This window comes from Rhinopithecus roxellana, chromosome 15, assembly GCF_007565055.1.
Source record: "Rhinopithecus roxellana isolate Shanxi Qingling chromosome 15, ASM756505v1, whole genome shotgun sequence".
In the NCBI taxonomy this organism is placed as follows: Eukaryota; Metazoa; Chordata; class Mammalia; order Primates; family Cercopithecidae; genus Rhinopithecus; species Rhinopithecus roxellana.
In genome coordinates this window covers 127,248,677-127,263,843 of record NC_044563.1, presented here as the reverse complement: position 1 = coordinate 127,263,843, position 15,167 = coordinate 127,248,677, and the positions used below count along the sequence as shown (strand labels likewise).

Genomic DNA, 15,167 nt, shown 5'->3' with positions numbered 1-15,167 from the left:
ATCACAGAGACACCAGCATTCCAAGAACTTACCACCCTCCCTGTTTCCCATAATACTTATCATCCTACCCACTTAACACCTCTCACATAATAGAGATAAATCCCCACTAACCAAGGCATAAGCTGCAAGGCAAAAGAAGGAAATACATACCACTTATAGCTTCCTGTGCAAAGTATTTGACATCCATGTCTTCATCTTGACCTAACTTCTGTAGTACTGGTTTAACTTCTCCCTGTAAAGCACTGACATTCAAAAGTATTATCTGTGAAAGACAGTCTAATGGGCGATAGAAATCCTTTCTGGTGTATATGGTTTATGGTCATTGTTAAAATTTAAAAAAAATTTAAAAACATTTATAAACTTGACAAATACACAAAATAATGTCTAAAGAATTCTCAGCAAAATCAGTTTCAGACAATGATCTGACATATATAGAGCTTAAATATAAAAGTCATAGTGGACATCCTCAAAATCAGTTAGTAATTATTTTCTTTAAGCAAATCCAGATCTTAGGCAAAGTGAAAATCCCTGAAGTTAATTTTAGCTAATTACTCCCCACTATAAGGTAAAATTTAAAATACGCTTTTAAAACAAGACTAAACACTAAAATCTTACTTGGTATCTAGAATTGGTCCAATTTTTTGTAGAGATTTGGCCACATTGAAGCGAACATTTGCTACTTGGTCTCCTGCCATTTTTAATACGATGGGCAGCATTTGCTTAGTGGTTATTTCCTGACCACAGGCCTCAGACAGTGCCTAGAAAAATAAATAAGATGGCACATTTAAAATACTTTTAAAAAAATTCCAAAATTTAATGAAACAAATTAATATTTAATAAGAAAATAATTGACCAATAGGAAAATATTTCTAGTTTGAGCAGCTGAGTGGGAGACACAGGAATCATTCAAATGATCAGAGAATTAGACCAGAATTCACAAATAAGTTGTTGCACTTTTTAAATACTGTAGTTTGTTTTTTTTTTTTCAGACGGAGTTTTGCTCTGTTGCCCAAACTGGAGTGTAGTGGCGCGATCTCAACTCACTGCAACCTCTGCGCCCTCCGCCTCCTGCCCAAGGTTCAAGGGATTCTCCTGCCTCAGCCTCCCAAGTAGCTGGAACTACAGGCGCACACCACCACACCCGGCTAATTTTTGTATTTTTAGTAGAGACAGGGTTTCGCCATGTTGACCAGGCTAGTCTCAAACTCCTGACCTCAGGTGATCTCCCCGCCTCAGCCTCCCAAAGTGCTGGATTACAGGCGTGAGCCACTGTGCCCGGCCAATACTGTAGATTTTAACATGAATTTTAAAACTGACATTTTCTCTCATCTCCTGTATTCCAATTAATCAATACAAGACATATATTCCAAATAGAAGACAGTATATTGAGAATTCAGAAATAGCCATGAATAATTTTGCTTTAATGCCTAAGCTTAGCAATAACAGTTATGTTATACTTACATTAATGCAGAATAAAGTAGTCATTCTATGCAAGTAATTAGGATCATTTGCCATTACTAACACTTTGGGAACGATGGTATTTTGGGCCCACTCTGTACCAAACTTCTGAACTAGTTTCATGAGGTTGTTGGTGGCAGCTTCTCGGATGGCGTATACTGCAGAAGAGGTCAAAAACGTGTTCTCATACTGCTTATTGTTTTTTAAGCATAACCTAGTTTACTTACATGAACATCACATGTGGACCAAAAGCAAAACCTCTCTGCAATCAGACTCCACATGTAATCATGCTGCAATGACAAGCATGCTCAGCTCCAACTCAGTTTCCAAGTGTGCATATCCACAGAAAAGGGATGCAAGGAGCTCACTATATGCATCATCAATTATTTAACAAATACAAGTGTCTACTATGTGCTACAGAAAGAATACAGAAGACACTTTCCCTCACAGGTCATATGCTCTTATCAGAGAAATGAAAGCTAACATGCTCCATGAAGTCACATGGTGTAAGAGCAATTAGAATGAAGTCTGGCATTGTGTAGTAAAGGCTGTGAGGGTTGTAGCACTGCAGAGAAGAGTGAACAGGGAAGGTCTAGGAAGGCTTCAGCACAGAAAGAATCCTTGCACTGGGCAGTGAAGATTTGGGAGGATCTGTGTAAGTGGAGAGAAGCAGGGAGGAATTCCTAGAAAGGGTAAAGGCATGTATCCAGGACACAAAGGGAAAAACCTGAAACCTGTGAGACTCTGAAGTTAGATAATTAGGGTGGACCCAGACCACAAAGCATTATGAAAGACTTAGATTTGATTAGGAAAAGCAGTGATGAGTTTTTAAAGCAAGCTTGTGACCTGATGACCAATGTGGAATTTTAGCAAGATTATTCCAGCAACATCATGGAGAACCGACACTGACTGAGAATGAGAAAGACATCAAGGAAATGCTGTAGAGGCCACTGTGGTCATCTGTACAACAGCAAATACAAACATCAGACTGACTTGCTTCCTCTCCATGAAAATGCTTAGGTTGAAACAAGATGTCAAATGTCTTTGAGTCAATGTGCCTGCCTTAACATCTAATAATGCCCTATATCCTTTGATCATGTATCAAAGATATAAAGCTAGATAATAAAGGTCTGAGCTACAATCCTCTCACAATTAGTTGCTATATACAGCACTGAACAAAAACAAGCCTGGTGTCACTTCACTCTACAGATCCAGTAAGACTCAAAATGTAGGCTCAGATTAACAAATCAAGGGTGGTAGGTACTGATTCCTTATTCTACTTCTCTCCCCCAGGTGGGCCCAACCTTCCTGGGATGATAGAAGGGCAGGAATAGCTATCCAAGCCACAGTCCCAGTCCTAGGCAATTTATAGAAGCCTCCAACCAAGAAATAGTCAACTTTTTCTATTCATAGATCCTTCTGGGCAATGATGTTGAGAACAGGCAAGACAGCACAGACAAGTGACCATACAATTGATTATCAGCACTTAAACTGACAGTCTACAGGAGAAGCAACCTGGCGGTAAGACTCAGACGCACTAAGGAACAAACTCAAGTCAACTGTTTTACTGTAATACAGATTCCTTCCCTTCATATCCATAGTCTTTGTCTTTGGCCCAAACCCTTCCCTGTCCTTCCCCCTAAAGCGGAGCTAGCTAGAGTATTTGTGTCTTCTCATTAATTTTTTTTTTTTTTTTTTTTTTTTGAGACAGAGTCTCACTCTGTCGCCCAGGCTGGAGTGCAGTGGCCGGATCTCAGCTCACTGCAAGCTCCGCCTCCCGGGTTTACACCATTCTCCTGCCTCAGCCTCCCAAGTAGCTGGGACTACAGACGCCCGCCACCTCGCCCGGCTAGTTTTTTGCATTTTTTTTTTTAGTAGAAACGGGGTTTCACCGTGTTAGCCAGGATGGTCTCGATCTCCTGACCTCGTGATCCGCCCGTCTCGGCCTCCCAAAGTGCTGGGATTACAGGCTTGAGCCACCGCGCCCAGCCGGTTCATGGAACTCTTGCAGTCCCCACTTCAGCATACTGCTGCAGTGAAATAAACACGGGTTTCTCCTGCTCCCAAACTGAAAGAGAAAATCAGAAAAGAGGAAGGAGTAATCAAGTTGCATAGAGAAGGCAATCTTACAGAGAAAGAGTGTCAGGAATCTAATTCTTCGTGGAATATTAGAACTTTAAAAATTCCTCAAAATAAAACACCACCTTAATCTAAACTGCCAGCTTTTAAAGAAAGCATAGAATGACTTGGAGCCAACCCAAATGCCCATCAATGATGAACTGGATAAAGAAAACGTGGCACATATACATCATGGAATACTATGTAGCCATAAAAATTGAATGAGTTCATGTCCTTTGCAGGGACATGGATGAAGCTGGAAGCCATCTTCCTCAGCAAACTAACACAGGAACAGAAAACCAAACACTACATGTTCTCACTAATAAGTGGGAGTTGAACAATGAGAACACATGGATACAGGGAGGGGAACATCACACACTGAGGCCTATCGGGGGTGAGGGGTGAGGGGAGGGAGAGCATTAGAACAAACACCTAATGCATGTGGGGCTTAAAACCTAGATGACAGGTTGATAGATGCAGCAAACCACCATGGCACATGCATACCTATGTAACAAACCTGCAAGTTCTGCGCATGTATCCTAGAACTTAAAGTAAAATAAAATGTAAAAAAGCACAGAATGATCTGCTAGGAAGCACCATTCCCAGTAACATTAAGTATTTATCAGATATAACATAAACTTTTTAAAAAAAGCGGTATTTCTTTCCTATGATTTGCCAAATTTAAGTTTTATTTAAAAAGAAATAAAGAGGCCACAACAAGGTAACTTTAGAGAAGAAAAAGAGAAATAAAGAAGTCTACAATCCAGTTTGAAAACACTGGAAATACCCACATATATAAGCCCTTACACATTTTCACATATTTTTTCACATCCTTCCTCTTCACACTCTTAACCATATGATCCTCTATATGATGCAAATATGCCTTTAACAAAACCACCTACATGTATAAGCAGACACAAATATCCTCATTCCTCCCAAATTTCCAGGCATAAGCACCCACAGATGAACAAAGAGATGTATTAAATACGTATAGAAAGTATATAAAAGATACTGTGGAACTGACTCAGGATATATATTATATCCACCAAACCAAAACATGGAATCAAAGCTCCAGGACAATGTCACATGACCCCATAGGGGCACTCACACTCACTGGAACAGGTCTAAGACAACACTGAAGCTGTCAAGTCCGGACCTGGGGCCTGGCAGAGGGTCCATCTGTCACCACTGCTGCCTGGCACACAAGGGGATACACACATATACCTCTACCTCAAGCCTCACCAGGAAGTCACCTGCTCATTCCTGCTGTCCTATCTGACCTGCCCTGAGCTCACTCTCTCCTAGCTTTGTAGCAGCAGCAGTGAGAATACAAGCAGTAAGTCTTCCTTTCACCCAAACCAGAAATCCAGGCCCTCTCTATCCCTATGGCAAAGCTAATGTTTCCCACACCTAAGAATCCTCTACTGTCTCACTGAGGATCTCCTCTTCTATGTCAGCTCAAAAAAGCCAAGTAGCTATTTCTCCCACCCAGGCCTTTCATCTGATTCCAATCTCCATCCAACCTAGTGTATAGCTGCTGAAGACACCAATTACAGGATGGTCAAAAAGAGGATCCTCAGATAAGGGAGGAGTAAGTAAATATATAAAAGAGATGGTCTGAAGATAATGTAATAGATTGAGTAAGAAATAATGCAAATAAATTGTTTAATGGAGAAAATAAAATATAAGATACAAAAAAATTGGTAGAAATGTCAAATTCCTATTCAGAAGACTAAACTTTAATTAGAGCCTTTCTTCATTCCCACAGTATTAAGGCAAAATATCTGGTCAGATTGAGATTCCTTTCTAAAAGGATATGTATGAACATCATGGATATATGGGCTTTCAATAATTTGTTTTTATCTACTCACCATGGTCCACAAGCCAAGCCATACATAAAGAATTCAGCTTTTCATCAAAGAATTCCACACCCTACAGATACAGAAGATTCCATTAATATACTTGGCCAAAATTCAGAAATAAAGATGGTCTATTTACATTACACCAAGATTACCTGAAGGCTAAAAAAAGCTGTTTTCAAATAAACTGAATTCATGAAAGAGACAGAAAGGAAACACGGGAATTACAAACAAACCATAAATCTATTTTATTGGATGGAAATAATAAACAAACAAACAAAAAGCATACGTGAGCTGGCATAGGCCCTGCTAGGTGAAAGAGAACAGGGTGGCCAGAAGCCAGTCACAACACTGCAAAAGAGCAGGAAGAATGCACTGTGGATGGTCTGCCAAGCAAATCTGGATTACCTGTAAAAATGAATTACCCAGGAAAACACCTGTCGGTAATATTACTAATTCTCAATTTTCTTCCCTTTTTGGTTACTATTATGACAAATCCTTAGCGATAAAGCAACTGACCTCAAGACGCGGAGATATCCCCCAATTAAAGACAGTATTTTTGAGACAACAGGAGAAAGCCCTGGAGGGAGAATAAAGCAGGCCCAGGACTACAGGGGATATAGCCCAGGCATGGCTTGCTCTCCCAGCCCTGTTCCTCCCAACGGTCAACAGGTGGCCACTTCAGTGCAGGTTGGGGATGGGCTCCGGGAGCCGATTTACACCATCCTCTCACCCTGGGGCTTCCACACCACATGGGAGAATGCTGTGACATATACGTTCCTAGTGCCTCCCTTCTGGGGTCTACACGTTTACAAGTCTTGCTTCTTTGAACTCTAAGAAGTTCCTGACTGTGATTCTATATTTTAAATAAAGAGAGGTAATATAATGTTTCAGTGCTTTGAAAACAGTTATTAAGACAAAATAGTGTTTGTTTTTTTTGTTTTGTTTTGTTTTGTTTGAGACGCGGTCTCACTCTATTGCCCAGGCTGGAGAACAGTGACACCATCTCAGCTCACTGCAACCTCCACCTCCCGGGTTCAAGTGATTCTCCTGCCTCAGCCTCTCGAGTAGCTGGGATTACAGGCATGCAGCACATGCCCAGCTAATTTTGCATTTTTAGTAGAGACGGGGTTTCACCACGTTGGCCAGGCTGGTCTCTTAACTTCTGACTCAAGTGATCCGTCCGCCTCAGCCTCCCAAAGTGCTGGGATTACAGGCATGAGCCACCACACCCGGCCCAAAATTGCTTTGTATTAAAAGATCTTAATGAACTAATCTTGGCATACACTTAGATTACGTCAGCCAAGATTTCTTTTTCATATCAGGTTGAGAATTTTCCTTCAGTTTTAATTAACCTTTATTTTCCAGTTTGTTGTTGTTGTTGAGATAGAATCTCTCTCCGTCACGCAGGCTGGAGTGCAGCGGCGCAATGTCAGCTCACTGCAACCTCCGCCTCCTGGGTTCAAGCAATTCTCCTGCCTCAGCCTCCCAAGTAGCCTCCCAAGTAACAGGCGCCCACTACCACATCTGGCTAATCTTTTATATAGTAAAGATGGGGTTTCACCATGTTGGTCAGGTTGGTCTCGAACTCCTGACCTCACGTGATCCACCCACCTTGGCCTCCCAAAGTGCTGGGATTACAAGCGCGAGCCACTACACCTGGCCTACTTTCCAGTTTTTGCAGTTTAATTTTATACTTACTTACCATGGTCCACAAGCCAGGTCATACATAAAGTCTTGAGAGAATTTTATAAATTGACCATCTGATATAAAAATATTTAGAGATAAAGAAAATTAAGGAGAATATATATACTAACAAGCAGTTAAAATTGTAAAGCAAAATGTTCATGACCGAGGCATGTTACCCCTGCCAGACAGGTGTAAGTCAGCCAAAGACACCATCTGCCTTGCTTTCACACTGCTCTCTATAGAGCTAGCAACCCTGGGAAACTTTCCAGGTCTAGAAGGAGCAGAGGTTAAAAGAAATGGTACTAAAATGCAGCCTCTCTTCCAGACAGTTTTGGTCTTCAGCAAATCAGTTAACCACTGCTCCTCTCCACTCTGAAGAGTAGATCCATGACAATCACCAGTGAAGAGAAGATGACCCATAGCACTTTGGAGTGACAGAGGAAAAGGATGACAAAATAACTTCACCTTATCCCATTCGCTATGCACTAATATGTCTGGTATCCTTTTCAAAGAATCGGATACTTTCAATTTTATAAAACATATAATGCCACAGACATTCACAAAATGCATGTTCATAAACTAAATGTACTAAAATTAACAATATAAATTCAGGGGTTCAAGAAAAGAAAAAACAAATTCCATATGCCATGACCTGAAAGGAATGGAAGTGGGAGTGAGGAAGGGGAAACAAATTGTAGTGATGTCAATAGTAAACTGACACACCTTTCTCAAAAAATACTCAACAATCAACAAATGTTGGCCATGCATAGTGGCTCATGCCTATTATCAGCTACTCAGGAGGCTGAGGCAGGAGGATCGTTTGAGGCCACGAGTTTGAGACCAGCCTGGGCAACAGCAAGACCCTGCCCCCCAAAATAAAAAATGTTAAGTGCCTAATTAATTATGGGCACTATGTTAGGGACTGGAAATAAAATACAGTCCCTACCATTGAGAGATCACCCATCTCTCCAACTAGACTGTAACAATTACAATACTCTGTAATAAGTGCTACCAACAGGGATAAAGGTACATCAAACTTACAACAGTCAAGGTCACCTACTCAAAAAAAGGAAAAGATATGGCTATAAAACCCAGCTTTGAAATTTCATCTAACACGGGATTAGTTAGGGTAAAACTAATCATGAAACTCAAACAGTAACAGATCATGTGATAATGTGGACTTTGACCAAAATACTAACTTTTTTTTTTTTTTGACACAAAGTTTCACTCTGTTGCCCAGGCTGGAGTGCAGTAGTGTGATCTTGGCTCACTGCAGCCTTCGCCTCCTGGGTTCAAGTGATTCTCCTGCCTTAGCCTCCCGAGTAGCTGGGATTACAGGCATGTACCTCCGTGTTCAGCTAATTTTTATAATTTTAGTAGAGATGGGGTTTCACCATGTTGGCCAGGCTGGTCTGGAACTCCTGGCCTCAAGTGATTCGCCTGCCTCTGCCTCCCAAAGTGCTGGGTTTACAGGTGTCAGCCACTGTGTCCGGCCTTTCAGTACTTCTTTTTTATATGGTGATTCTTCACCTCCCTTTAATCAGAACGTAGGGCAAGTGGTACCTAGGGACATTTTACTTAGAATACAAGGCAAACAAGGAAGTTTCCCTGAGCAAAAGTCACATCAGACTTACCCTAAAACCATAATCCCTTTTCTTCTCAGTTAAATATTTCTTAAGTCACAAAGGCATTAAATATTATAAAATTTACATTATATATGCCAAGAAACTGATCTTATTATTCTATGGCTTTGTTTTTCGGTGGTGATGAGGTGAAATATGTTTCTGTAATACAGACTCAGCATCCCAAATCCAAAAATTCAAAATGTGAAATGCTCCAAACTCCAAAACTTTTTGAGCACCAACATGATGCTCAAAGGAAATGTTCATTGGAGCATTCTGGACTTCGGATTTTTGAATTTGGGATGCTCAACCAGTAAGTATTTATAACACAAATATTCCAAAATCCACTTCTGGTCCCAAAAATGCTGGTCCCAAGCATATTTAGATGATACTCAACCTATAATTTATGCACTAACAGGCCGGGTACAGGGGCTCACACCTGTAATCCCAGCACTTTGGGAGGCCAAGGCGGGTGAATCACCTGAGGTCAGGAATTCAAGACCAGCCTGACCAATGTGGTAAAACCCCATCTCTACTAAAATTATAAAAATTAGCTGAACACGGAGGTACATGCCTGTAATCCCAGCTACTTGGGAGGCTGAGGCAGGAGAATCACTTAAATCCAGGAGGCGGAGGTTGCAGTGAGCTGAGATCGCACCATTGCACTCCAGCCTGGGGAACAAGAGTGAAACTCCATCTTAAAAAAAAAGAAATGTATGCACTAATAAACATAAAAACCATCCCATAGGTAACAAGAACAAGGCCATACTTTCATGCATCTAAACAAACATAAGCATACAGGCTACTAGGCCTCCTACTTGCCATGGTAAATTGTCACTATTTGACACTACCCTGCAGTTCATGGAGCAACACATACTCACCAGCTGGCCTGCCAGCAGCGGCATATACTCAATGATGGCCAGCCGGACCCTCCATTTGGCATCTTCAGCCAGCTCCACTATGGCAGGAAGGAGAGACTGAGAGAGCTGACGGATTCCAATCACTTCATTTACACAATCCAAATTGGAGATGATATTCAAACGAACTTCAGGACACTGCAAGCACACAAGCCCCAAAAGACCACATATAAAAATCAAGTACTGTGCCCAACAGTCTCCTGTCAGGATAAGATAAAAACTGCTAAGTAAGTTTTAAAATTACAAAGTACTGACTCAGGTGAAAAAAAAAAAGGATAATCTTGAAGAAATAATAGAGAGTACATAAATAACTCAAGGAACATAAATGATCTTAATCAGAAATTTCAATGAAAAGTCTGTAAGACTAAAGACTATAAGAAAAGTCTATAAGATGGTAAAGAGCATAATCTCTGGAATTAAATCAGATGCACTCAAATTTCAGATCTGCCATTGTTGAAAGACCTTGCTCAAGTTACTTTAACCCTCTGGGCCTCAACTTTCTCATCTGTAAAATGGAATAGTAAGACCTACCTCATAGGATTGTTGTGAGAATTACATGTAAAAATACATGCAAAGCACTAAGGCTCATGCCTGGTACGCAGTAATTACTCAGTAAATATTAGGTATCATAATTTTGGATACTATATTTAAACTCAAATAAAAGAAACTTTTTAAACAAAGACACATTAGCTTTAAAGGAACCAGGAAGTATAAAACAAAAGTCAGGTGAAGGTGACAGACATTTCTAGGTTTACTTTAATGGGTCCTTGTGCCCACTTTCTGAGGAACCTATAACCCTCTAACCAAAATCACAGGTGTTGTCATTGGTTTAAAATAAGTTATGTTTTTTTATCCATTTTCTTTTTGGGGGTTCTATTTTAGTGAAACCCCAAACCAAAAATCAAATCAAAATCAAATCACTATCAAAGGCAACAGAACATAAAGTAAGACCTACCTCATCCTTTAACTGAGCTAAAAAAAGAGGTAGAAGATGTTCAATGGTATTCTCTTTGCCCAAAATAGTAGACAATCCCATAATTACAGAAGCTAGAGCCGATTTGACATGTGGATTGGTATCAGATACTAATTCCTAAAATAAAATCAAAATTAAAAGCCTTTATTACAAGACAACAGAAACTTCCATACCATTATTCTGGGGGACAGAGTCTTCCTCTGCTGCCCAGGCTAGAGTGCAGTGGTGTGACCTTGACTCACTGCAGCTTCAACCTCCCAGCTGGAGCACTTCAGCCTCCAGAGTAGCTGGGTCTACAGACATGCACCACCAGGCCTGGCTAATTTTTTTTATTTTTTGTAGAGACAGGTTCTCACTATATTGCCAGGGCTGGTCTTGAACTCCTGGGTTCATGTAATCCTCTTACCTTGGCCTCTCAAAGTGCTGGGACTACAGGTGTAAGCCACCAAGACGGCCTGAATTTTTTTTTTTTTTTTTTTGAGACAGGGTCTCACCCTGTCACCTAGGCTGGAGTGCAGTGGCATGATCATAGCTCACTGCCATCTCAACCTCCCGGGCTCAAGCAGTCCTCCCACCTCAGACTCCCAAGTAGCTGGTACTACAGGTGCATGCCACCAGGCTCAACTAATTTTTGTATTTTTTGTAGCAATGGGGTCTCACTATGTTGCCCAGGCTGGTCTCAAACTCCTGGGCTCAAGAAATCCTCCCACCTCAGCCTCCCAAAGTGCTTGGATTACGGGCATGCACCACCATGCCCGACCCCAAGCAATTTAAAGACAGCACTATTTCAATATTGATTCATTGATAATGTTTCCTCAGACTACTAGTTAGATAACATAAACCTAGGCACCAAAGAGCATTTTACAACTACAATAGGCTAATAAGTGATAAATAACAATGTTGCACATTAACACATCTTCCCTATTCATTCCCTATCAACCTTTAAACTCAAAGAACTTTAAGGTAAACAAACAAACAAAAAAATGAGATTAAGGTTTACCTTTATACAAATCAGAGTGAAACAAAATAAACTAAAGTCAGGTTTACCTTTATATAGGGCAGAATCTGATTCATAATTATGGTCTCTCTATCTTCAATGGGCAAGTTCTCACCAAGTTCTAAAAGATAAATAGAAAAAAAGAATGCTTTCACAGGGCCATTTACAAAGAGCCAAATGAGGACATTTAACCAGGTTTATCAACAATTTCTTTTTTTTTTTTTTTTTGGAGCTGGAGTCTCACTCTGTCACCCAGGTTGGAGTGCAGTGGCTGGATCTCAGCTCACTGCAAACTCTGCCTCCCGGGTTCACACCATTCTCCTGCCTCAGCCTCCCGAGTAGCTGGGACTACAGGCGCCCGCCACCTCGCCCGGCTAGTTTTTTTGTATTTTTTAGTAGAGACGGGGTTTCACCGTGTTCGCCAGGATGGTCTCGATCTCCTAACCTCGTGATCCGCCTGTCTCGGCCTCCCAAAGTGCTGGGATTACAGGCTTGAGCCACCGTGCCCGGCCAACAATTTCAATTACATTATATGTTTAAGCAAATAAGGAAAATAGCTCTTGTTCTAAATGAACTTTTTTCATGAAATCTTTATGCCATTGCGTATCACACCAATCCAATCTGAAAAGCATTTTTTTTTTTACAAAAACAAGACAAAATGATTTATTGGTTTTAAACATAAAGGAACTATCTTTATGTGACAATGTGACATTTCACATCCACATGAAAACATCCCTATGTATTTTAAAAACATATTCTAGAACAAAAAACATGCAAAATTCACTAAAAAGAAATGCACCAAAATGAACGACACATGTTCCAACATAAATTGAACTCCTTAACCTTTTACTTTGTGGGCAGCAGCCGCCCGGACTTCAGCTTCACAGTCTTTAAGTAGGTTCTGAAAGGCGGGGATGAGGTCATTTAGGGTGATTTTAGGACCCATGGCTTTCTGGAGCTATAAAAGAATTTGAACGGGTTTTAATGTATACTAACAAAAGAATTAACAAGAACAAAACAAAATTGCACAATCTGTAAGTATATATTTTTGCCACAACACTTCCCATTGAAAAGAATTCAGAAACTTTGGATACGACAGCAAATCTATGGGTGTTCAGGTTTATTTCCTTAGTTCCTAAAAATAATCATTTTACCTCTGAAAATTTGTCAGCCACCATATAGCGAACTCGCCAAGATTTATCTTCTGCTGCTTGTCGAAGTGTAGGCATCACCAAAGTCTCAAGGTCATCCTGAGACAGTAACTGGGCAATACTGACACAAGCTTCCACAGCTAGGAGGCGCACTGAATCCTAAAGGAACAAAATTTCTGTAATTCAGACATTTACCGAGACCCACGGGGAACTGCTATGGGGTGGTGCGGGTGTTTAAAAAAATAAACACTACCACGACTGCCGCACCTTACATAGTTTCATGTCTTGATATCTTTTTTTTTTTTTTTTGAGACAGGGTCTCACTCTGTCACCCAGATTGGAGTGTAGTGGTACAATCTCGGCTCATTACAACCTCTGCCTCCCAGGCTGAAGCAATTCTCCTGACTCAGCCTCCTGAGTAGCTGGGATTACAGGCATGCACCACCATGCCCAGTTAATTTTTGTATTTTTAGTAGAGACAGAGTTTCACCATGTTGGCCAGGCTGGTCTCAAACTCCTGACCTCAAATGATCCACCCACCTTGGCCTCCCAAAGTGCTAGGATTACAAGCACAAGCCACCACACCTGGCCATGTATTTACATCTTGAAAGAACTGCTCCTGGCGGGGCGCAGTGGCTCACGCCTGTAATGCCAACATTTTGGGAGGCTGAGGCAAGCGGATCACGAGGTGAGGAGATCAAGACCATCCTGGCTAACACAGTGAAATCCCATCTCTACTAAATCTACTAAAAATACAAAAAATTAGCCGGGCATGGTGGCAGATGCCTGTAGTCCCAGCTAGTTGGGAGGCTAAGGTAGGAGAATGATGTGAACCTGGGAGGCGGAGCTTGCAGTGAGCCGAGATTGCGCCACCGCACTCCAGCCTGGGCGACAGAGTGAGACTCCGTCTCAAAAAAAAAAAAAAAAAGAAAGAGCTGCTCCCTTTGCCTGGAACGGCATGTTGAAGTCATAAAGATAGAAATGACTTTGTACTATGAGTAAACAGCAAAGTAATTACCTTGGCTAGAATGCCGAGTTTCTATGAAGGAAAAGGAAATGAAAATTTTAAAATTTGAAAAACAACAACAAAAAAAACCATTTTAATGATGCCTTCAAAGCCTTACTATAATAGAAAGTTGAGGGATAAAAATGAAAAGAATACTTGTACAAGTTATTTATAACAGATTAGGACAAAGGTAGAGAATAAGAGTAAAGGAAATCACTTAGGAAGCTCAGTTTTCAAAAAACTCAGATCAGGGTGGCAGTAACAGGAGTGTAGGCAGCATAAGATGATGACTTGGAAAGAAACACACAGAACAATTAAAAGTTAGAAATCAAAAACAAAAATCAGTTGAATTTAAATGTTGAAGATCAAGGACAGAATAACTTTGAGGAAGCTGTGGCTAGAAAAACACAGAAATTAGGAAGGTATGGGATTAATGAACTCAACTTTCCAAATGTAAACAGCCAAGGTCAGCGTGACACCTATGTCCTTTAACAAGTGGAAAATACACAATTAAGACAAATCAATGAGGGGCCAGGCGCGGTGGCTCACGCCTGTAATCCCAGCACTTTGGGAGGCCAAGGCAGGTGGATCACCTGAGGTCAGGAGTTCAACACCAGCCTGGCCAACATGGTGAAACCCCATCTCTACTAAAAATACAAAAATTAGCCAGGCATGGTGGCACGTGCCTGTAATCCCAGATACTCAGAAGGCTGAGGCAGCAGAATTGCTCGAACCCAGGAGGCAGAGGCTGCAGTGAGCCGAGATCACGCCACTGCACTCCAGCCTGGGTGACAGAGCAAGACTCCAACTCAAAAAAAAACAAAAAACAAAAAAAAAAGAAAAATCAGTGAGAAAGTACTGAGACTGTAGACTTGTATATTATACATATATAGGTAGAATCTTAATACATGTAAACATTAGCACCCAGGAGAAATAGGTAAAATATTTTAAGTATGTACAGTAACAGTTATGTATATACACATACATACACTTGAGAGACATTAATAGTGACTCCAACTTCCAAAATATTACAAATCTTAAAAACTGTTTATCAACAATAACTGACTACATGCCAAAGACACACACACTCCTCTGTAGGCAAGTGCACAGGCTAAAAAAGGCAGGGCTAAGTTCTTGGTAGTGACTACACAGATATTTTTGGATTTCAAAAATGATGCTAAATCATGGGACTGCTAATCAACTACTGAAATATAAGCTAATACGTATTTGTTAAAAAAGTACTTCTCTGGTCAGGTGCGATGGCTCACGCCTGTAATCCCAGCACTTTGGGAGGCCAAGGCGGGCAGATCACAAGGTCAGGAGTTCGAGACCAGCCTACCCAACATAGTGAAACTCCATCTCTACTGAAAATACGAA

General features: G+C 40.9%; 1 protein-coding gene across 3 annotated transcripts in view; it reads right to left on the bottom strand.

The window, feature by feature from the left end:
- PPP2R1B (protein phosphatase 2 scaffold subunit Abeta) overlaps positions 1–15,167 on the bottom strand; it is a 41,211-nt gene that overhangs the window by 17,109 nt on the left and 8,935 nt on the right. For all 3 annotated transcript variants that reach the window (XM_010382328.2, XM_010382326.2, XM_010382329.2), the window contains exons 6-14: positions 12,788–12,943; positions 12,477–12,591; positions 11,684–11,754; positions 10,619–10,753; positions 9,628–9,801; positions 5,448–5,508; positions 1,462–1,616; positions 616–758; positions 151–242 (exon numbers count right to left, since the gene is read on the bottom strand). In XM_010382328.2, the coding sequence (XP_010380630.2) occupies positions 151–242; positions 616–758; positions 1,462–1,616; positions 5,448–5,508; positions 9,628–9,801; positions 10,619–10,753; positions 11,684–11,754; positions 12,477–12,591; positions 12,788–12,943 (1,102 nt within the window). The remainder of the gene's footprint in view (positions 1–150; positions 243–615; positions 759–1,461; positions 1,617–5,447; positions 5,509–9,627; positions 9,802–10,618; positions 10,754–11,683; positions 11,755–12,476; positions 12,592–12,787; positions 12,944–15,167) is intronic.